The following is a 23,210-nucleotide window of genomic DNA, read 5'->3' as shown; positions in this document are numbered from 1 at the left end:
CTGCTGGACAGCAGCCTCCTGAAAGGATTACAGCTCATTCTACTAGAGCTGTGGCTTCCACTTGGGCCTTTAAGAATGAGGCCTCTGTTGAACAGATTTGCAAGGCTGCAACTTGGTCTTCACTTCACACTTTTTCAAAATTTTACAAATTTGACACTTTTGCTTCTTCGGAGGCTGTTTTTGGGAGAAAGGTTCTACAGGCAGTGGTTCCTTCCGTGTAAAGATCCTGCCTGTCCCTCCCGTCATCCGTGTACTTTTAGCTTTGGTATTGGTATCCCATAAGTAATGGATGACCCGTGGACTGACTACACTTAGCAGGAGAAAATATAATTTATGCTTACCTGATAAATTCATTTCTCCTGTAGTGTAGTCAGTCCACGGCCCGCCCTGTTTTTACGGCAGGTCTAAATTTAATTAAACTCCAGTCACCACTGCACCCTATAGTTTCTCCTTTCTCGTATGGTTTCGGTCGAATGACTGGATATGACGTAGAGGGGAGGAGCTATATAGCAGCTCTGCTTGGGTGATCCTCTTGCACTTCCTGTTAGGGAGGAGTTATAATCCCATAAGTAATGGATGACCCGTGGACTGACTACACTACAGGAGAAATGAATTTATCAGGTAAGCATAAATTATATTTTTTAAAACTGTGTTGATTGTGTAAAACTAGGGAATGGGTAATAAAGGGATTATCTTTCTTTTTAAATAATACAAATTTTGGAGTAGACTTTCCCTTTAAGACATGCACATGCTACCTACCTAGGTATCTACAACAAAGAATAACATGAGAATTAAGCAAATTTGACAATAGAAGAAAACTGTAAACTTTTTTTTAAATTGTATTCTCTATCTGAATGATAAAAAAAATTAGTTTCATGTCTCTTTAAGCTCAGAAGCGTGCACGTGTCTGGGGCACTATATGGTAACAATTTTGCGATAATGTTATCCATTTACAAGAACACTAGATGGCAGCACTATTTCCTGTAGTGCTCACAACACCTGTTTCCTGTAGTGCTCCTGACACCTACCTAGGTATCTCTTCAACAAAGAATACCATGGTAATGAAGCAAATTTTATAATAGAAGTAAATTAGAAACTTTTTTTAAAATGGAATGTTCTGTCTGAATCACAAAATAAAATGTTTAGTTTTTATATCCCTTAACCCCTTAACGACCGACGACGTATGCCATACGTCCTCAAAAAAAAAGCACTTAACGACCGAGGACGTATGGCATACGTCGTCGGTTTAACAGAGCACTGGAAGCGATCGAAATCGCTTCCAGCTGCTCTAACAGTATTGCAGGCTTGCCTTGAGGTCTAGGCATCCTGCAATACTGTTCCCGAGTGCCGGGACCGGATTGATCACTCCCCCACGAGTGATCACTTCCGGTTTCGCTCCACGTGGAGCCCGGCAGTGTTTCAGAGCATCGGAAGCGATCGGACACGCTTCCGATGCTCTGCTTGTTTGCTAAGTGCCTCGGTGGGTCGAGGCACTTAGTTAGTTATAAATTAAAATAAAAATAATAAAAAAAAAAAAACGAATAAAAAAAAAAAAAGCCCTAAATAGCCCCCCCCCTCCCCCTTCACTAGGCATCCAAGATGGCGATGCCCAGTGCATCATGGGGCCTCTGGGGGTGTCCCTAGCCTGCATCATCATAGGGGCAAGCTAGGGTCACCCAATCTGAGCCTCCCACCCTAAAAAAAAAAATAATAATAAAATACCCCATTTGTCTGATCATGTCAATATTTGTAAATATTGACTATGATCAGTGTGGATCTCCCTCCCTCTCCTCACTTGCCATTTTGTTGGAGAGAGAGAGAGACCTGTATTTAGCAGAGAGAGAGATTTATTTCTTTTATTTGTTAAAAAATATAGAACCAAAGGCTCTTTTCAGAGCCATTAACCCCTAGCTTGCCAGTGATCACTATATATCACTGGCAGTAACATAGGTGCACTTTTTTTTTGCTGCATTTTGCTGTCTGTGCGTTTTTTTAGGGGTTAATTTTGTTGTTGTAATTTTTAAAAAACCCAAAGGCTCTTTTCAGAAACATTTAGTTAATTTAATTTAATTTTCAGAGCCATTAACCCCTAGCTTGCCAGTGATCGCTATATATCACTGGCAGTAGCAAAGGTGCACTTTTTTTTTTGCTGCATTTTGCTGTCTGTGCATTTTTTTAGGGGTTAATTTTGTTGTTGTAATTTTTTAAAAACCCAAAGGCTCTTTTCAGAAACATTTAGTTAATTTAATTTAATTTTCAGAGCCATTAACCCCTAGCTTGCCAGTGATCGCTATATATCACTGGCAGTAGCAAAGGTGCACTTTTTTTTTTGCTGCATTTTGCTGTCTGTGCATTTTTTTAGGGGTTAATTTTGTTGTTGTAATTTTTTAAAAACCCAAAGGCTCTTTTCAGAAACATTTAGTTAATTTAATTTAATTTTCAGAGCCATTAACCCCTAGCTTGCCAGTGATCGCTATATATCACTGGCAGTAGCAAAGGTGCACTTTTTTGCTAGTTAATTTAGTTAATTAATTTAGTTAATTTAATTTAATTTTCAGAGCCATTAACCTCTAGCTTGCCAGTGATCGCTATAAATCACTGGCAGTAGCATAGCTGTACTTTTTTGCTAGTTAATTTAGTTAATTAATTTAGTTAATTTAATTTTTTTTAGTAATTGTTTTCTGTGATACAAAAATGTCACAGAAAAGATATAGTGCTGAGGAGGCGTATGCCATCCTTGCGTCAGAGTCAGATGCCTCTATTTCTGACTCAGACCCCAATTTTGACCCTGCCATGTGCTCAGATACATCACTAGATGCAGTCTCAACTGATAGTGATGTATCTGTGGCTGCTAGCCCCCCTGCCAGCCCCCCTGCCAGCCCCCCTGCTAGCCCCCCTGCCAGAAGGAGGCGTGTTGCTGCCATTGCTGCTGAAGAGTGGGTAACGCCTCATCTCCAGAGGCCAGATATCCCACCCTTCACAGCAAATGCTGGCATAAATATAGATGTGGCAGGTTTTAGCCCCCAGCAGTTTCTGGAAGTGTTTCTGGGCGATGATATATTGGGGAACATTGTCGCCCAAACTAATTTATATGCCCATCAGTTCCGTGCTGCAAAGCCTGGAACATATTTGGCAAAGCAGCAATGGGCCCCCATCAATGTGCCAGAATTCAAAAAATTCTGGGCATTGACTATGCTGATGGGCATCATAAAGAAACCCTCCATTCGCTCCTACTGGAGTACTAGCCCCATCTGCTCTACCCCCATTTTCTCCCAGACTATGTCGAGGAAGAGGTATGAAATGATTCTGCATTTCATGCACTTCAGCGACAACAGCCTGTGCCCCCCTAGGGAGCATCCCCAATTTGACAGGCTGTATAAAATCCGCCCCCTGATAACCCACTTTTCTGCCAGGTTTGCAGAGGCTTATACACCTGGAAGGAATATATGCGTTGATGAATCCCTAATGAAGTATAAGGGAAGGCTGGGATTCAAGCAGTATATTCCTTCCAAACGCTCCAGATATGGGGTAAAGGTGTATAAGCTCTGTGACAGCGAGACTGGGTATACTCAGGACTTCCGGGTGTATGAGGGAAAGGATAGCCACCTTGACCCTCCAGGTTGCCCAGAACATATGGGAACCACTGGCAAGATTGTCTGGGACCTGATATTACCCCTAATGAACAAAGGGTATCACTTGTACTTAGACAATTTTTATACAAGTGTCCTTTTGTTCAAGCTACTGTATTGCTTTGATACAGTAGCTTGCGGTACAATTAAAAAGAACCGCGCAGGTTTCCCAGGACAGCTTGTACGCACCCGGCTACGAAGGGGGGAGACCTCAGCTCTGCGCCAAGAGGAGCTGTTGGCACTGAAGTACAGAGACAAGAAGGATGTATACCTTCTTACCACCATCCACACAGAGAGGACGGTGGCGGTTTCTGTACGTGGCAGAGCTGAGATCATAAGGAAGCCAGTGTGCATCAAGTCTTATAACCGGCATATGGGTGGGGTTGATCTGGCTGATCAGCTGCTGCAGCCCTATCTAATTATGCGGAAGACAAGGGCCTGGTACAAAAAGGTTGCAATTTACCTAATGCAGATTGCAACCCACAACGCTTTTTTGTTGTTCAAAAAAGCAAACCCCAGAGTTTAAAAGACTTTTTTTACAGTTTCAGCTCCAGATTATTACGGGGATTTTGTACCATGATGCACCTGCTCCCCGGGCGGTGATGGGAGAGAGCAGAGTTGGGGCTACCCATTTTATTTTTAAAATCCCCCCTAATGCCACAAAGCAGAAACCACAAAAAAAATGCAGAGTCTGTACCAAGAGGGGGAAGAGAAGGGACACCATATATTACTGTCCTGATTGCCCTGGACAGCCTGCACTCTGCATTGGGGACTGCTTCAAGCGGTACCATACAATGGTCAATTTTTTAAAAAAATAAATACATTTGCTGTTACATATATATATATTTTTTTTGGTTATGTTTATAGTTAGATGTTTTTTTGTTTTTTTTACTTTTACTGTGCCAGATTTTTACATTTCACTTTTTTCTAAAATTGGGCCTGTTTTTTTTTTAACCAAAACCCCTGTCAAACCTATGCATGGGGGACATAGGTGTTCTCAGGGTGCCTTGCAGAAAACAACCTGAAGTATGTTTTTGTAATAACTTACAACAGTCTCTCCTAAATTATAGTCAAAAAGCAATGTGTCTGTAAAAATGAAAATTGAAAAATTACCACCATACACTTTCTCCAATTTTTTGGGCTAAAACGGTTGCTTCAAAGGCATCAAAGCACACCATATACAATACCTTGGGGTGTCAACATTTAAAAAATATACACTTTGAATGCAATAAATAAAAGTGGGGTATGCGATAGGCCCCAAACTAAAGATAGGCCTATCAGAAGAAATACTCTCATTTTTAATAACTAAAATCACAAGTCATAAAATTGTAACATAACCTTCCCAAAATCCTGGCAAACCTATGCATGGGGGGCATAAGTGTACTCAGGGTGCCTTGCAGAAAACAACCTGAAGTATTATTTTGCAATAACTTACAACAATCTCTCCTAAATCATAGTCAAAAAGCAATGTGTCTGTAAAAATGAAAATTGAAAAATTACCACCATATACTTTCTCCAATTTTTTGGGCTAAAACGGTTGCTTCAAAGGCATCAAAGCACACCATATACAATACCTTGGGGTGTCAACATTTAAAAAATATACACTTTGAATGCAATAAATAAAAGTGGGGTATGCGATAGGCCCCAAACTAAAGATAGGCCTATCAGAAGAAATACTCTCATTTTTAATAACTAAAATCACAAGTCATAAAATTGTAACATAACCTTCCCAAAATCCTGGCAAACCTATGCATGGGGGGCATAGGTGTACTCAGGGTGCCTTGCAGAAAACAACCTGAAGTATTCTTTTGCAATAACTTACAACAATCTCTCCTAAATCATAGTCAAAAAGCAATGTGTCTGTAAAAATGAAAATTGAAAAATTACCACCATATACTTTCTCCAATTTTTTGGGCTAAAACGGTTGCTTCAAAGGCATCAAAGCACACCATATACAATACCTTGGGGTGTCAACATTTAAAAAATATACACTTTGAATGCAATAAATAAAAGTGGGGTATGTGATAGGCCCCAAACTAAAGATAGGCCTATCAGAAGAAATACTCTCATTTTTAATAACTAAAATCATGTAACATAACCTTCCCAAAATCCTGGCAAACCTATGCATGGGGGGCATAGGTGTACTCAGGGTGCCTTGCAGAAAACAACCTGAAGTATTCTTTTGCAATAACTTACAACAGTCTCTCCTAAATCATAGTAAAAAAGCAATGTGTCTGTAACAATGAAAATTGAAAAATTACCACCATATACTTTCTCCAATTTTTTGGGCTAAAACGGTTGCTTCAAAGGCATCAAAGCACACCATATACAATACCTTGGGGTGTCAACATTTAAAAAATATACACTTTGAATGTAATAAATAAAAGTGGGGTATGTGATAGGCCCCAAACTAAAGATAGGCCTATCAGAAGAAATACTCTCATTTTTAATAACTAAAATCACAAGTCATAAAATTGTAACATAACCTTCCCAAAATCCTGGCAAACCTATGCATGGGGGGCATAGGTGTACTCAGGGTGCCTTGCAGAAAACAACCTGAAGTATTCTTTTGCAATAACTTACAACAATCTCTCCTAAATCATAGTCAAAAAGCAATGTGTCTGTAAAAATGAAAATTGAAAAATTACCACCATATACTTTCTCCAATTTTTTGGGCTAAAACGGTTGCTTCAAAGGCATCAAAGCACACCATATACAATACCTTGGGGTGTCAACATTTAAAAAATATACACTTTGAATGCAATAAATAAAAGTGGGGTATGTGATAGGCCCCAAACTAAAGATAGGCCTATCAGAAGAAATACTCTCATTTTTAATAACTAAAATCATGTAACATAACCTTCCCAAAATCCTGGCAAACCTATGCATGGGGGGCATAGGTGTACTCAGGGTGCCTTGCAGAAAACAACCTAAAGTATTCTTTTGCAATAACTTACAACAGTCTCTCCTAAATCATAGTAAAAAAGCAATGTGTCTGTAACAATGAAAATTGAAAAATTACCACCATATACTTTCTCCAATTTTTTGGGCTAAAACGGTTGCATCAAAGTCATCAAACCACTCCATGTATAATACCTTGGGGGGTCAACTTTTTAAATATAATCACATTTATGGAAAACAAATAAATTGGGGTATGTTAAAAGACCCCCAAAAAAAGACGATAGGCAAAGAAAATATGTTAAATGTGAAAAAAAATCACAAACACATGTCAGACATTTGGCATTGCACCGCCCAAACAAGCCACCAAACCTATGCATAGGTGGTATCACTGAACTCAGGAGATGTTGGTGACCACATATTGGTGTCTTCTTTGGTAGTAACACATAACAGGAGCTGTGAATCCATGTCTAAAGTACAATGTATGTGAAAAATAACACAAAGAAATGAATGCCCAATAGTTTGACAAAGACTAGTGGTTGAATTAGTGTATGGAAAGTGTTAAAACACCTGCATTTGAAATACCCTAGGATGTCTACTTTTCAAAAATATATGGTTTTATGGGGGTAAATTACATTGGCCGGCTTCAGAAATGTCTTAAATAGAACATGGGTGCATGGGATGTGAAAATGGGAAGTGTAAAAAATGGAATGCGCTTCCCAAAAATAAGGCCTTCTAGCCCCCAGAGAACCCAACACACCTATACATGGGTGGTATCACTGTACTCAGGAGATGTTGTTGAACACATATTGAGGTGTTTTTTGGCAGTAAACACATAACAGGAACTGAGAATCCATGCCTAAAGTACAATGTGTGTGAAAAATAACACAAAAAAATGACTACCCAAAAGTTTGACAAAGACTGGTGGTTAAATAAGTTCATGGAAAGTGTGAAAATACCAGCATTTCAAATACCCTAGGGGGTCTACTTCTCAAAAATATATGGTTTTATGGGGGTAAATTTCATTGACCGGCTTCAGAAATGTCCCAAATAGGACATGGGTGCATGATGACCGATGTGAAAATTCCAAGTTGAAAAACTGGAATGCGCTTCCTAAAATTAAGGCCTTTTAGCCCCCAGAGAACCCGACACACCTATACATGGGTGGTATCACTGTACTCAGGAGATGTTGTTGAACACATATTGAGGTTTTTTTTGGCAGTAACACATAACAGGAACTGAGAATCCATGCCTAAAATACAATGTGTGTGAAAAATAACACAAAATAATGACTACCCAAAAGTTTGACAAAGACTGGTGGTTGAATTAGTGCATGGAAAGTGTTAAAATACAAGCATTTGAAATACCCTAGGGTGTCTACTTTTCAAAAATATATGGTTTGATGGGGGTAAATTCCATTGACCAGCTTCAGAAATGTCCCAAATAGGACATGGGTGCATGATGACCGATGTGAAAATTCCAAGTTGAAAAACTGGAATGCGCTTCCTAAAATTAAGGCCTTTTAGCCCCCAGAGAACCCGACACACCTATACATGGGTGGTATCACTGTACTCAGGAGATGTTGTTGAACACATATTGAGGTTTTTTTTGGCAGTAACACATAACAGGAACTGAGAATCCATGCCTAAAGTACAATGTGTGTGAAAAATAACACAAAATAATGACTACCCAAAAGTTTGACAAAGACTGGTGGTTAAATTAGTGCATGGAAAGTGTTAAAATACAAGCATTTGAAATACCCTAGGGTGTCTACTTTTCAAAAATATATGGTTTGATGGGGGTAAATTCCATTGACCAGCTTCAGAAATGTCCCAAATAGGACATGGGTGCATGATGACCGATGTGAAAATTCCAAGTTGAAAAACTGGAATGCGCTTCCTAAAATTAAGGCCTTTTAGCCCCCAGAGAACCCGACACACCTATACATGGGTGGTATCACTGTACTCAGGAGATGTTGTTGAATACATATTGAGGTTTTTTTTGGCAGTAACACATAACAGGAACTGAGAATCCATGCCTAAAGTACAATGTGTGTGAAAAATAACACAAAATAATGACTACCCAAAAGTTTGACAAAGACTGGTGGTTGAATTAGTGCATGGAAAGTGTTAAAATACAAGCATTTGAAATACCCTAGGGTGTCTACTTTTCAAAAATATATGGTTTGATGGGGGTAAATTCCATTGACCAGCTTCAGAAATGTCCCAAATAGGACATGGGTGCATGATGACCGATGTGAAAATTCCAAGTTGAAAAACTGGAATGCGCTTCCTAAAATTAAGGCCTTTTAGCCCCCAGAGAACCCGACACACCTATACATGGGTGGTATCACTGTACTCAGGAGATGTTGTTGAACACATATTGAGGGTTTTTTTGGTAGTAACACATAACAGGAACTGAGAATCCATGCCTAAAGTACAATGTGTGTGAAAAATAACACAAAATAATGACTACCCAAAAGTTTGACAAAGACTGGTGGTTGAATTAGTGCATGGAAAGTGTTAAAATACAAGCATTTGAAATACCCTAGGGTGTCTACTTTTCAAAAATATATGGTTTGATGGGGGTAAATTCCATTGACCAGCTTCAGAAATGTCTCAAATAGGACATGGGTGCATGATGAACGATGTGAAAATTCCAAGTTGAAAAACTGGAATGCGCTTCCTAAAATTAAGGCCTTTTAGCCCCCAGAGAACCCGACACACCTATACATGGGTGGTATCACTGTACTCAGGAGATGTTGTTGAACACATATTGAGGTTTTTTTTGGTAGTAACACATAACAGGAACTGAGAATCCATGCCTAAAGTACAATGTGTGTGAAAAATAACACAAAATAATGACTACCCAAAAGTTTGACAAAGACTGGTGGTTGAATTAGTGCATGGAAAGTGTTAAAATACAAGCATTTGAAATACCCTAGGGTGTCTACTTTTCAAAAATATATGGTTTGATGGGGGTAAATTCCATTGACCAGCTTCAGAAATGTCCCAAATAGGACATGGGTGCATGATGACCGATGTGAAAATTCCAAGTTGAAAAACTGGAATGCGCTTCCTAAAATTAAGGCCTTTTAGCCCCCAGAGAACCCGACACACCTATACATGGGTGGTATCACTGTACTCAGGAGATGTTGTTGAACACATATTGAGGGTTTTTTTGGTAGTAACACATAACAGGAACTGAGAATCCATGCCTAAAGTACAATGTGTGTGAAAAATAACACAAAATAATGACTACCCAAAAGTTTGACAAAGACTGGTGGTTGAATTAGTGCATGGAAAGTGTTAAAATACAAGCATTTGAAATACCCTAGGGTGTCTACTTTTCAAAAATATATGGTTTGATGGGGGTAAATTCCATTGACCAGCTTCAGAAATGTCCCAAATAGGACATGGGTGCATGATGACCGATGTGAAAATTCCAAGTTGAAAAACTGGAATGCGCTTCCTAAAAATAAGGCCTTCTAGCCCCCAGAGAACCCAACACACCTATACATAGGTGGTATCGCTGTACTCAGGAGATGTTGTTGAACACATATTGAGGTGCTTTTTGGCAGTAACACATAACAGGAACTGAGAATCCATGCCTAAAATACAATGTGTGTGAAAAATAACACAAAAAAATGACTACCCAAAAGTTTGACAAAGACTGGTGGTTGAATTAGTGCATGGAAAGTGTTAAAATACCAGCATTTGAAATACCCTAGGGTGTCTACTTTTCAAAAATATATGGTTTGATGGGGGTAAATTCCATTGGCCAGCTTCAGAAATGTCCCAAATAGGACATGGGTGCATGATGACCGATGTGAAAATTCCAAGTTGAAAAACTGGAATGCGCTTCCTAAAATTAAGGCCTTTTAGCCCCCAGAGAACCCGACACACCTATACATGGGTGGTATCACTGTACTCAGGAGATGTTGTTGAACACATATTGAGGTTTTTTTTGGCAGTAACACATAACAGGAACTGAGAATCCATGCCTAAAGTACAATGTGTGTGAAAAATAACACAAAATAATGACTACCCAAAAGTTTGACAAAGACTGGTGGTTGAATTAGTGCATGGAAAGTGTTAAAATACAAGCATTTGAAATACCCTAGGGTGTCTACTTTTCAAAAATATATGGTTTGATGGGGGTAAATTCCATTGACCAGCTTCAGAAATGTCCCAAATAGGACATGGGTGCATGATGACCGATGTGAAAATTCCAAGTTGAAAAACTGGAATGCGCTCCCTAAAAATAAGAGCTTTTAGCCCCCCGAGAACCCGACACACCTATACATGGGTGGTATCACTGTACCCAGGAGATGCTGCTGAAGACATATGAGGGTGTTATTTGGCAGTAACCCTTAATATTATCAGTAAATGTATTCTTAAATTGCTATTTTGTCAAAAAATCAAATTATTTTTTTTTCCCCCCCAAACTTTGGCATAGATTGGTGGTAAAATGGTTGCATGAAAAAAGTCAAAATACCCCAAGTTTAATACCTTAGGTTGTCTTCTTTTAAAAAATATATACATTTGAAGGGTTATTCAGGGATTCATGACAGATATTGGTGTTACAATGTAACTATCGCCAATTTTGAAAAAACATGGTTTTGAAATAGCAAAGTGCTACTTGTACTTATTGCCCTATAACTTGCAAAAAAAGCAAAGAACATGTAAACATTGGGTATTTATAAACTCAGGACAAAATTTAGAAACTGTTTAGCATTGGTATTTTATGGTGGTTGTAGATGTGTAAGAGATTTTGGGGCTCAAAGTTAGAAAAAGTGCATTTTTTTTCATTTTTTCCTCATATTTTATATTTTTTTTTATAGTAAATTATAAGATATGATGAAAAAAATGGTATCTTTAGAAAGTCCATTTAATGGCGAGAAAAACAGTATATAATATGTGTGGGTACAGTAAATGAGTAAGAGGAAAATTACAGTTAAATACAAACATCGCAGAAATGCAAAAATAGCCTTGGTCCCAGATGGTCAACAAATTGAAAAGTGGTCTGGTCACTAAGGGGTTAAACTGCTGACCTTTATACGAACTGTAGCTAAATACATTATAAATGTATCACAAACAAGAAAGAGCAGCACCTGTCCACAGTAGATTTGCATAATCAACAAATGCAAGATAACAAGACAATGCAATAGCACTTAACCTGAACTTCAAATGAGTAGTAGATTTTTTTTTTCTGACAATTTTAAAAGTTATGCCTATTTCCACTCCCCCTGTACAATGTGACAGTCATCAGCCAATCACAAATGCATACACGCTTGTTCTGTGAATTCTTGCACATGCTCAGTAGGAGCTGGTGACTCAGAATGTTTAAATAGAAAGAGACTGTGCACATTTTGTTAATGGAAGTAAATTGGAAAGTTGTTTAAAATGTCATGCTCTATCTGAATAATGTGTCCCTTTAACAGATTTATTCAGCTCATACAGCCAGACCACAAATTATACAAATGTTAGCACTAACCGTTAGACTTGTGCAGTTTCGAAAAATTTGGTTCGGTTCGGATCGATTCGGACCGATTCGAATTTCGGTTCGGATCGATTCGAATTCGGAAGAAATCGAATTAATTTGTTTCGGATTCTTTCGGATTCGTGGAAAATTCGGTTTGATTCGGTTCGAATCTAATCGGAATTTCGGAATTTCAATCAGTGTTAAGTGGGATGTGCTGTGTATTACACTAGTATACTGTACAATACTAGTGTAATACACGGCCATCTGAATCCATCCGAATCTACCGAATAAATTCGAATCGATTCGGATTTATTCGGTAGATTCGGCACTACCGCAATTCGGAAATTCGAATCGATCCGAATCTCCGAATTCGACAAATTCCTCCGAATTTCGATTCGGACCGAATCGAATCGCACATGTCTACTAACCGTATCTCGGTATCTTTCTCATCGATTCCCACACACTACTGCTTACTAGATAACTACTGTCCAGTAAGTTAAATTCACTACAGGTTATAACATTCCCTCCAGCGTCACGAGTTATTCTGTACAGGTCACTCATCTCACCATCATTTAGTGAATCACAGAATAACATAAAAAGCGTTGCAGTTGGAGCGGATGATGAAGCCAGTGAGGCTGGAGAGCCCTCATAGGGCATTTTGTAATTCTCCATCATACTGAGGCGTGTGCTATAAAACCTCACTACAGGAGGAAAATATTCTCATATTGTGCTGAATATGTTTATGATTGATATAGGACATACAGAAAGAACTGCAGAGCCAGCAATCCAGCATTGATGCCACACAAGAAAACCTCAACAGCCTTTGTCGCAAGTATCGCTCTGCTGAGCTTGAAGCCATTGGAGAAGCCGTGACAGCTCTGATAAAGAAATACGAAGCAGTGAATCACCTGTGCTTTAAAACTCAAGCTGGTTTGCAAGACAAATTGGAAAAACACTTAAGTGGTAAAATAAATAATTTATATTTTTTTGATAAAATGTACTCTATGCATTTAATGAGTAAGATGCAGTTGATATACATAATACATCTCCCATGTCAGTATTTCTCCAACATAGGTGTGTCCGGTCCACGGCGTCATCCTTACTTGTGGGAAATTCTCTTCCCCAACAGGAAATGGCAAAGAGCCCAGCAAAGCTGGTCACATGATCCCCCCTAGGCTCCGCCTTCCCCAGTCATTCTCTTTGCCGTTGCACAGGCAACATCTCCACGGAGATGGTTAAGAGTTTTTTGGTGTTTAAATGTAGTTTTATTCTTCAATCAAGAGTTTGTTATTTTAAAATAGTGCTGGTATGTACTATTTACTCTGAAACAGAAAATAGATGAAGATTTCTGTTTGTAAGAGGAAGATGATTTTAGCAACCGTTACTAAAATCGATGGCTGTTTCCACACAGGACTGTTGAGATGAAGTAACTTCAGTTGGGGGGAACAGTGTGCAGACTTTTGCTGCTTGAAGTATGACACATTTCTAACAAGACTTGGTAATGCTGGAAGCTGTCATTTTCCCTATGGGATCCGGTAAGCCATTTTATTAACAAGTTATAAAGGGCTTCACAAGGGCTTTAAAGACTGGTAGACATTTTTCTGGGCTAAAACGATTATTTTATAAGCATGTTTAATGGTTTATTGCTTTGAGGAGTTATTTTAATCTTGGGAATTTTGTTAAAAAAACGGCAGGCACTGTATTGGACACCTTTTTCACTGGGGGCCTTCTCTAATCATAGGCAGAGCCTCAGTTTCGCGCCACTAATGCGCAGTTGTTTTTGGGAAGCAAGGCATGCAGATGCATGTGTGAGGAGCTCTGATACACAGAAAAAGCTTGCTGAAGGCGTCATTTGGTATCGTATTCCCCTCTGGGCTTGGTTGGGTCTCAGCAAAGCAGATACCAGGGACTGTATAGGGGTTAAATATAAAAACGGCTCCGGTTCCGTTACTTTTAAGGCTTTAAGACACTGTGGTGAAATTTTGGTGAATTTTGAACAATTCCTTCATACTTTTTCGCATATTCAGTAATAAAGTGTGTTCAGTTTAAAATTTAAAGTGACAGTAACGGTTTTATTTTAAAATGTTTTTTGTACTTTGTTATCAAGTTTATGCCTGTTTAACATGTCTGAACCATCAGATAGACTATGTTCTGTATGTGAGGAAGCCAAGGTTCCTTCTCATTTAAATAGATGTGATGCATGTGACAAACAATTTAGAGAAAATGATGCCCAAGATGATTCCTCAAGTGAGGGGAGTAAGCATGGTACTGCATCATCCCCTTCTGTGTATACACCAGTCTTGCCCACACAAGAGGCCCCTAGTACATCTAGTGCGCCAATTCTTCTTACTATGCAACAATTAACGGCTGTAATGGATAATTCTATTAAAAACATTTTAGCCAAAATGCCCACTTATCAGCGAAAGCGCGACTGCTCTGTTTTAGATACTGAAGAGCATGAGGGCGCTGATGATAATGGTTCTGACATGCCCTTACACCAGTCTGAAGGGGCCAGGGAGGTTTTGTCTGAGGGAGAAATTTCAGATTCAGGAAAAATTTCTCAACAAGCTGAACCTGATGTTATTACATTCAAATTTAAATTGGAACATCTCCGCGCTCTGCTTAAGGAGGTGTTATCTACTCTGGATGATTGTGACAATTTGGTCATCCCAGAGAAATTATGTAAGATGGACAAGTTCCTAGAGGTCCCGGTGCCCCCCGAAGCTTTTCCTATACCCAAGCGGGTGGCGGATATTGTAAACAAAGAATGGGAAAGGCCCGGCATACCTTTTGTCCCTCCCCCTATATTTAAGAAATTGTTTCCTATAGTCGACCCCAGAAAGGACTTATGGCAGACAGTCCCTAAGGTCGAGGGGGCGGTCTCTACTCTAAACAAACGCACTACTATCCCTATAGAAGATAGTTGTGCTTTCAAAGATCCTATGGATAAAAAGTTAGAAGGTTTGCTTAAAAAGATGTTTGTTCAGCAAGGTTACCTTCTACAGCCAATTTCATGCATTGTTCCTGTTACTACAGCAGCGTGTTTCTGGTTTGATGAACTAGAAAAGTCGCTAGATAAAGATACCTCTTATGAGGAGATTATGGACAGAATTCATGCTCTTAAATTGGCTAACTCTTTTACTTTAGACGCTACCTTGCAATTAGCTAGATTAGCGGCGAAAAATTCAGGGTTTGCTATTGTGGCGCGCAGAGCGCTTTGGCTAAAGTCTTGGTCAGCGGATGCGTCATCCAAGAACAAATTGCTTAACATTCCTTTCAAGGGGAAAACGCTGTTTGGCCCTGACTTGAAAGAGATTATTTCAGATATCACTGGGGGAAAGGGCCACGCCCTTCCTCAGGATAGGTCTTTCAAGGCTAAAAATAAACCTAATTTTCGTCCCTTTCGCAGAAACGGACCAGCCTCAAGTTCTACATCCTCTAAGCAAGAGGGTAATACGTCTCAAACCAAGCCAGCCTGGAGGCCAATGCAAGGCTGGAACAAAGGTAAGCAGGCCAAGAAACCTGCCACTGCTACCAAGACAGCATGAGATGTTGGCCCCCGATCCGGGACCGGATCTGGTGGGGGGCAGACTTTCTCTCTTCGCTCAGGCATGGGCAAGAGATGTTCTGGATCCTTGGGCCCTAGAAATAGTCTCCCAAGGTTATCTTCTGGAATTCAAGGAGCTACCCCCAAGGGGAAGGTTCCACAGGTCTCAATTGTCTTCAGACCACATAAAAAGACAGGCATTCTTACATTGTGTAGAAGACCTGTTAAGAATGGGAGTGATTCATCCTGTTCCATTAAGAGAACAAGGGATGGGATTTTACTCCAATCTGTTCATAGTTCCCAAAAAAGAGGGAACATTCAGACCAATCTTAGATCTCAAGATCTTAAACAAATTTCTCAGGGTTCCATCGTTCAAAATGGAAACCATTCAAACAATTCTTCCTACCATCCAGGAAGGTCAATTCATGACCACGGTGGATTTAAAGGATGCGTATCTACATATTCCTATCCACAAGGAACATCATCAGTTCCTAAGGTTCGCCTTTCTGGACAAACATTACCAGTTCGTGGCACTTCCATTCGGATTAGCCACTGCCCCAAGAATTTTCACAAAGGTACTAGGGTCCCTTCTAGCGGTGCTAAGACCAAGGGGCATTGCAGTAGTACCTTACTTGGACGACATACTGATTCAAGCGTCGTCTCTGCCACAAGCAAAGGCTCATACGGACATTGTCCTAGCCTTTCTCAGATCTCACGGGTGGAAAGTGAACGTAGAAAAAAGTTCTCTTTCTCCGTCAACAAGAGTTCCCTTCTTGGGAACAATAATAGACTCCTTAGAAATGAAGATTTTTCTGACAGAGGCCAGAAAATCAAAACTTCTAAGCTCTTGTCAAGTACTTCATTCTGTTCTTCTTCCTTCCATAGCGCAGTGCATGGAAGTAATAGGTTTGATGGTTGCGGCGATGGACATAGTTCCTTTTGCGCGAATTCATCTAAGACCATTACAACTGTGCATGCTCAGACAGTGGAATGGGGATTATACAGACTTGTCTCCGACGATCCAAGTAGATCAGAGGACCAGAGATTCACTCCGTTGGTGGCTGACCCTGGACAACCTGTCACAAGGGATGAGCTTCCGCAGACCAGAGTGGGTCATTGTCACGACCGACGCCAGTCTGGTGGGCTGGGGCGCGGTCTGGGAACCCCTGAAAGCTCAGGGTCTTTGGTCATTCTGGAACTGAGAGCGATATTCAATGCTCTCAAGGCTTGGCCTCAGCTTGCAAAGGCCAAATTCATAAGGTTTCAATCAGACAACATGACGACTGTTGCGTACATCAACCATCAGGGGGGAACAAGGAGTTCCCTGGCGATGGAAGAAGTGACCAAAATAATTCAATGGGCGGAGATTCACTCCTGCCATTTGTCTGCAATCCACATCCCAGGAATGGAAAATTGGGAAGCGGATTTTCTGAGTCGTCAGACATTTCATCCGGGGGAGTGGGAACTCCATCCGGAAATTTTTGCCCAAATAATTCAATTGTGGGGCATTCCAGACATGGATCTGATGGCGTCTCGTCAGAACTTCAAGGTTCCTTGCTACGGGTCCAGATCCAGGGATCCCAAGGCGGCTCTAGTGGATGCACTAGTAGCACCTTGGACCTTCAACCTAGCTTATGTGTTCCCACCATTTCCTCTCATTCCCAGGCTGGTAGCCAGGATCAAACAGGAGAGGGTATCGGTGATCTTGATAGCTCCTGCATGGCCACGCAGGACTTGGTATGCAGACCTGGTGAATATGTCATCGGCTCCACCATGGAAGCTACCTTTGAGACAGGACCTTCTTGTTCAAGGTCCGTTCCAACATCCGAATCTGGCCTCACTCCAACTGACTGCTTGGAGATTGAACGCTTGATTTTATCAAAGCGAGGGTTCTCAGATTCTGTCATTGATACTCTTGTTCAGGCTAGAAAGCCTGTAACTAGAAAAATCTACCATAAAATATGGAAAAAATATATCTGTTGGTGTGAATCTAAAGGATTCTCATGGAACAAGATAAAAATTCCTAAGATTCTATCCTTTCTTCAAGAGGGTTTGGAGAAAGGATTATCTGCAAGTTCTTTGAAGGGACAGATTTCTGCCTTATCTGTTTTACTTCACAAAAAGCTGGCGGCTGTGCCAGATGTTCAAGCTTTTGTTCAGGCTCTGGTTAGAATCAAGCCTGTTTACAAACCTTTGACTCCTCCCTGGAGTCTCAATTTAGTTCTTTCAGTTCTTCAGGGGGTTCCGTTTGAACCCCTACATTCCGTTGATATAAAGTTATTATCTTGGAAAGTTTTGTTTTTGGTTGCAATTTCTTCTGCAAGAAGAGTTTCAGAGTTATCTGCTCTGCAGTGTTCTCCCCCATATCTGGTGTTCCATGCAGATAAGGTGGTTTTGCGTACTAAACCTGGTTTTCTTCCGAAAGTTGTTTCTAACAAAAATATTAACCAGGAGATAGTTGTGCCTTCTTTGTGTCCAAATCCAGTGTCAAAGAAGGAACGTTTATTGCACAATTTGGATGTAGTTCGTGCTCTAAAATTCTACTTAGAAGCTACAAAGGATTTCAGACAAACATCTTCCTTGTTTGTTGTTTATTCTGGTAAAAGGAGAGGTCAAAAAGCAACTTCTACCTCTCTCTCTTTCTGGCTTAAAAGCATCATCCGATTGGCTTATGAGACTGCCGGACGGCAGCCTCCTGAAAGAATCACAGCTCACTCCACTAGGGCCGTGGCTTCTACATGGGCCTTCAAGAACGAGGCTTCTGTTGATCAGATATGTAAGGCAGCGACTTGGTCTTCACTGCACACTTTTACCAAATTCTACAAATTTGATACTTTTGCTTCATCTGAGGCTATTTTTGGGAGAAAGGTTTTGCAAGCCGTGGTGCCTTCCATCTAGGCGACCTGATTTGCTCCCTCCCATCATCCGTGTCCTAAAGCTTTGGTATTGGTTCCCACAAGTAAGGATGACGCCGTGGACCGGACACACCTATGTTGGAGAAAACAGAATTTATGCTTACCTGATAAATTACTTTCTCCAACGGTGTGTCCGGTCCACGGCCCGCCCTGGTTTTTTAATCAGGTCTGATGAATTATTTTCTCTAACTACAGTCACCACGGTATCATATGATTTCTCCTATGCATATTCCTCCTTTACGTCGGTCGAATGACTGGGGAAGGCGGAGCCTAGGGGGGATCATGTGACCAGCTTTGCTGGGCTCTTTGCCATTTCCTGTTGGGGAAGAGAATATCCCACAAGTAAGGATGACGCCGTGGACCGGACACACCGTTGGAGAAAGTAATTTATCAGGTAAGCATAAATTCTGTTTTTCCCCTAAGAATTAACTTATTACTGTAATCCTTTGTTCACAAGTATTCTCCGTTTGTGCTTACATAATATTCATTTAACTCCATAAATGGCTGTAAAACAGCAATGTAAATTTACATGAACATAACATAAATATCTCTGGATATGGTTCCAGAACTTTCCCTTGGACATGTTTTTAAATCTCAACCTAAATATGCCCCACACTCTACATATCCTAGTGTTAGTAAATAGAACTTAATTGCCTTAAAACAGAATAAGCAAACTTTATTTGTAAATACAAAATATTAAAAACAATACAAGGCGGTATTCACAACTGGTCATCAACAGTAAGTGAGCAATGTCTTCTTCAAATGCTGTCACATACTGTTGTTTAATACTTTGTAAATTAAACTTGCTAATTTTGTATGAAGGTAATTTCATTATATTTATTAAAGGGGGGTGGTACTTGTATATACTTGTATCTTCTATCTTTGGTGTGAAGGTAAACGTGATTAGATCCCAGCAGTTTTATTTGCTGAAGGAATCTGTAGCACAATAACTCTGTTCTTAAAGGGACATGAAGCTCATAATTATTTTTCTTTCATGATTCAGATAGAGAATACAATTTTTAACAACATTCCAATTTACTTCTGTTATTGAATTTGCTTCATTCTTTAGATATCCTTTGTTGAAGAAATAGCAATGCACATGGGTGAGCCAATCACACTAGGCATCTATGTGCAGTCACCAATCAACAACTATTGAGCTGATATGCTTCTCAACAAATGATATCAAGAGAATGAAGCAAATTAGATAATAGAAGTAAATTAGAAAGTTGTTTAAAATTGCATACTCATGTCCCTTTAAATTCTCATAAGCCACACCTGGTACTTGTGCAATGGGAACTCTCAAGAAACAGGTAAATACTGTTTCATGTATTTCAATTATTAAATTATTATTAAATAATTAAATAAAAAAAAACTATAACAGAATACACATATTAAATATAATTTTGATTTATATATATAACAGCAGGGAGCCAGTCATCTTGCTGCTTTGTTTTATACTTTCAATTCCCTAAACCAATCAGAGAGGCTGTAATATAGCATAGGAAGTCAATGGCCAAAGTTAAAATGTTGGTATTTGACAAGTAAAGTATTCTAGTCCCTAAAGGGATCAATATGTTCGTGTTAAACAAATAAAAATATTTGCTATTATTGATTTACTATTTACATTTTATTCCTGTACATTCATTTTGGGCTGTGTTTTAATAGAAATCCTACATGATTTTCATGAATGGTTTGCAAAGGTCAAAGAAATTGCCAGAGAATCATCTGACCTTTCAGGAGACAGCAAGACACTGGAAGGAAAACTGCAGCATTTCCAGGTATGCCATCATTATGCAAGTATACACAGCGGCTTCTTTTTATCACAAGGAATGATTTTATTTCATTAATGTCACGTCATAGAAAAAATGTGATACGAGTAAGTTGGTTAAAAATCATGCTATTTTAGAGAGATACCGCTACTTAAAGGGACACTGAATCCATTTTTTTTTCTTTTGTGATTCAGATAGAGCATGCAATTTTAAGCAACTTTCTAATTTACTCCTATTATCAAATTGTCTTCATTCTCTTGGTATCTTTATTTGAAAAGCAAGAATGTAAGTTTAAATGCCGGCCCATTTTTGGTGAACAACCTGGGTTTTTCTTGCTGATTGGTGGATAAATTCACCCACCAATAAACAAGTGTTGTCCAGGGTCTGAACCAAAAATTATCTGGCTTCTTAGCTTAGATGCCTTCTTTTTCAAATAAAGATAACAAGAGAACGAAGAAAAATTGATAATAGGAGTAAATTAGAAAGTTGCTTACAATTGCAGGCTGTATCTGAATCATGAAAGAAACAATCTGGGTTTAGTATCCCTTTAAGAAATAATAGAGTGGAGATACGCAATAATATGTTAGAGATGTGGTCACCCACTACCCCTCGAATGGCCATACCTGCAGATAGATGAGGTTGTGTGGATTTAGTTCAGCTCCCTCCAACTCATGGAACATACTTAAAGAGACTCCTTTATAGGGCGATGCCCATTGTTATTGCTGGACTACTACCTTCTAATTTACAATTCATATCTTCCCATGAATAGGGTTTGAGTCATGGCCTGGGTGAGACAACTCCTTCCCCTCAATTTTTTTTTTCCCCTTGGGACGTCTTCCTCTCCCTAGGAAGATGTTACTTTACATATCTAGAATTGTTTTTTCACTTGTTTTGAATTTTTGTTGATTCATGTATTTGATATCAGATAACTATTTTTATTATACAATATTAATATATTCTACTTAAAAATCAAAAAAGTGGTCTTTTCCTAAGATACCACAATCAGGAACAGCAGGACTCTGCGGGACCTTATAGAGACTGTACCGGGAGGTTGACTACTAAGGGGAGTCTCTACTCTGTCAGAATTAAGAGATTGGTTTACACATATGTTATGTACTTTCAGTAACTTTGCAATGTCCTGTGATTTCCATGCATATTTAAATAAAGCTCTTTAAAAAGTAAAAAAAAAAAATATATCATGCTATTTTTGTAAAAGTTTTTTGAAAAACCTCAGGACTGATAATGTACAATATGCTCCCATAGTTTTACAAATACATTTTAATACTACTAATAATAAATAAGTAATTGCTATTTACTTTTTATTTTCAAAACAGAATGTACTGGAGTCATTCAGCGAGGGTCAAGAAAAATTACACACTGCCTTTGAAGAAGGAGATAAAGTCCATCATTATTTGCCGAAAGCTGTTACAAACAGTATCCAGGAGCAGGTCTCTAATGCTGAGAAGGAGTTTCAGAGCTTTAAAAAACAGTTTCTAAGAGACAAGCAAGCCCTTGAGGACTGCCTCCTGGAGCTTGGCAGGTGGGTCATTTTGTACATATTATTCTTTAACTTTCATTTTCTTTAATGTGTTTTTGCATACAGACAAGTCAGGCCCGGACTGGCCATAGGGCATACAGGGCAAATGCCCGGTGGGCTTGGCTCTAATGTGGGCCTTGCTGCTATATAGAAGCCCCACCTTCTCTTAATATGGGTAACAATAGGAAAGCTGTTAAAGGGCCATGATACCCAAATGTTGAAACACTTTAAAGCTATGCAGCATAGCTGTAAAAAGCTGACTAGAAAATAGCCCCTGAACATCTCTATGTAAAAAAGAAAGATATTTTACCTCAAAAGTTCCCCGGTAGCCACATCCCATTGTAAAGGACTTCTAAGCAGCAAATCAGTATTTTTGTCCTGGGACAGCTAAGGGAGTGAGCTTACATGCACACTCATCTTATTTCCCTATTCAGTTTAAGGAAGTTTACTGTGAAATCTCATGAGATCACAGTAAAAGAGTTCATGACCTCAGCACTGCTGATGCTGATTGGCTGCTGTTCATTTCTTCATTATTTTTTTTACCTGCAGCTGAGCAACAACTGAAGTATATTTTTTTTACACAGAACTTACTCTGCTGAGCTGAGGAAATTGTGAGGTAAAATATCTTCTTTTTTTACATAGAGATGCTCAGGTGATATTTTCCTGTCAGCTTTTTACAGTTATACTGCATCAGTTTCAAGTGATTTAGCATATGAGTATTATGTCCCTTTAAGTGCTGCAGGAGGAGCGTTTTGGTCTATTATGGCTACCTAGCTGACGGATGTCTAACTGATATGGGCTGCTCCGCCTTTAAATGCCTAGGCCTATTTTTGGCCTGGTCCTGGGACAAGTAATACATTCCTGTACATAATATATTGAATATAAAACATTTATAACTAAAATGAGCACTAGGGGCTATGTGATCTACTAAAGTAGACATACATCTCCTTACTTATATTGTCGTCTAACCCAGTTGCCCTTTTGCCAAATTTTACACCACCTTTTTACCCCCCATCCCCAGACCGTGGCCAATGACATTTCCTGTAATATCAGAAGAAAATTTACTTCACCAGACAAGATACCTGTTCATGGCATTCTAACCATTCTTTATTTACCATCTTCTGGTCCAACAGCTGCTCATAATAGAATACAAGGCCTTTCTCTCATCCTCTTGCATCAATATCTGTCCATTTGATCCTGTTCCTTCATTACTCATTCTTCCACTCTTTTATACTCTAAAACCAATTATATCCATCTAACCAATCCTTTCCTAACCACTGACATTATTTTGTTTTCATTTTAATTACCCCATTCTTCTAAATCATGTCTCAGGCTGTCTATCCTGCATCTTTTCCTGAATGGCCTCCTACCATTCCAAAATCAGTATATCAAATACTTTACTCTTAATGACCCCACTTCTGGCACTGCACC

The 23,210-nt window shown here is 39.4% G+C and overlaps 1 protein-coding gene across 1 annotated transcript in view; it reads left to right on the top strand.

Moving 5' to 3' along the window:
- SYNE1 (spectrin repeat containing nuclear envelope protein 1) overlaps positions 1-23,210 on the top strand; it is a 780,519-nt gene that overhangs the window by 329,658 nt on the left and 427,651 nt on the right. The window contains 3 exon segments of the mRNA XM_053711805.1: positions 12,767-12,974; positions 20,139-20,251; positions 21,577-21,782. Of these exon segments, the coding sequence (XP_053567780.1) occupies positions 12,767-12,974; positions 20,139-20,251; positions 21,577-21,782 (527 nt within the window).

Source organism: Bombina bombina, chromosome 4, assembly GCF_027579735.1.
Source record: "Bombina bombina isolate aBomBom1 chromosome 4, aBomBom1.pri, whole genome shotgun sequence".
In the NCBI taxonomy this organism is placed as follows: domain Eukaryota; kingdom Metazoa; phylum Chordata; class Amphibia; order Anura; family Bombinatoridae; genus Bombina; species Bombina bombina.
This window is presented reverse-complemented; position numbering and strand designations above follow the sequence as displayed.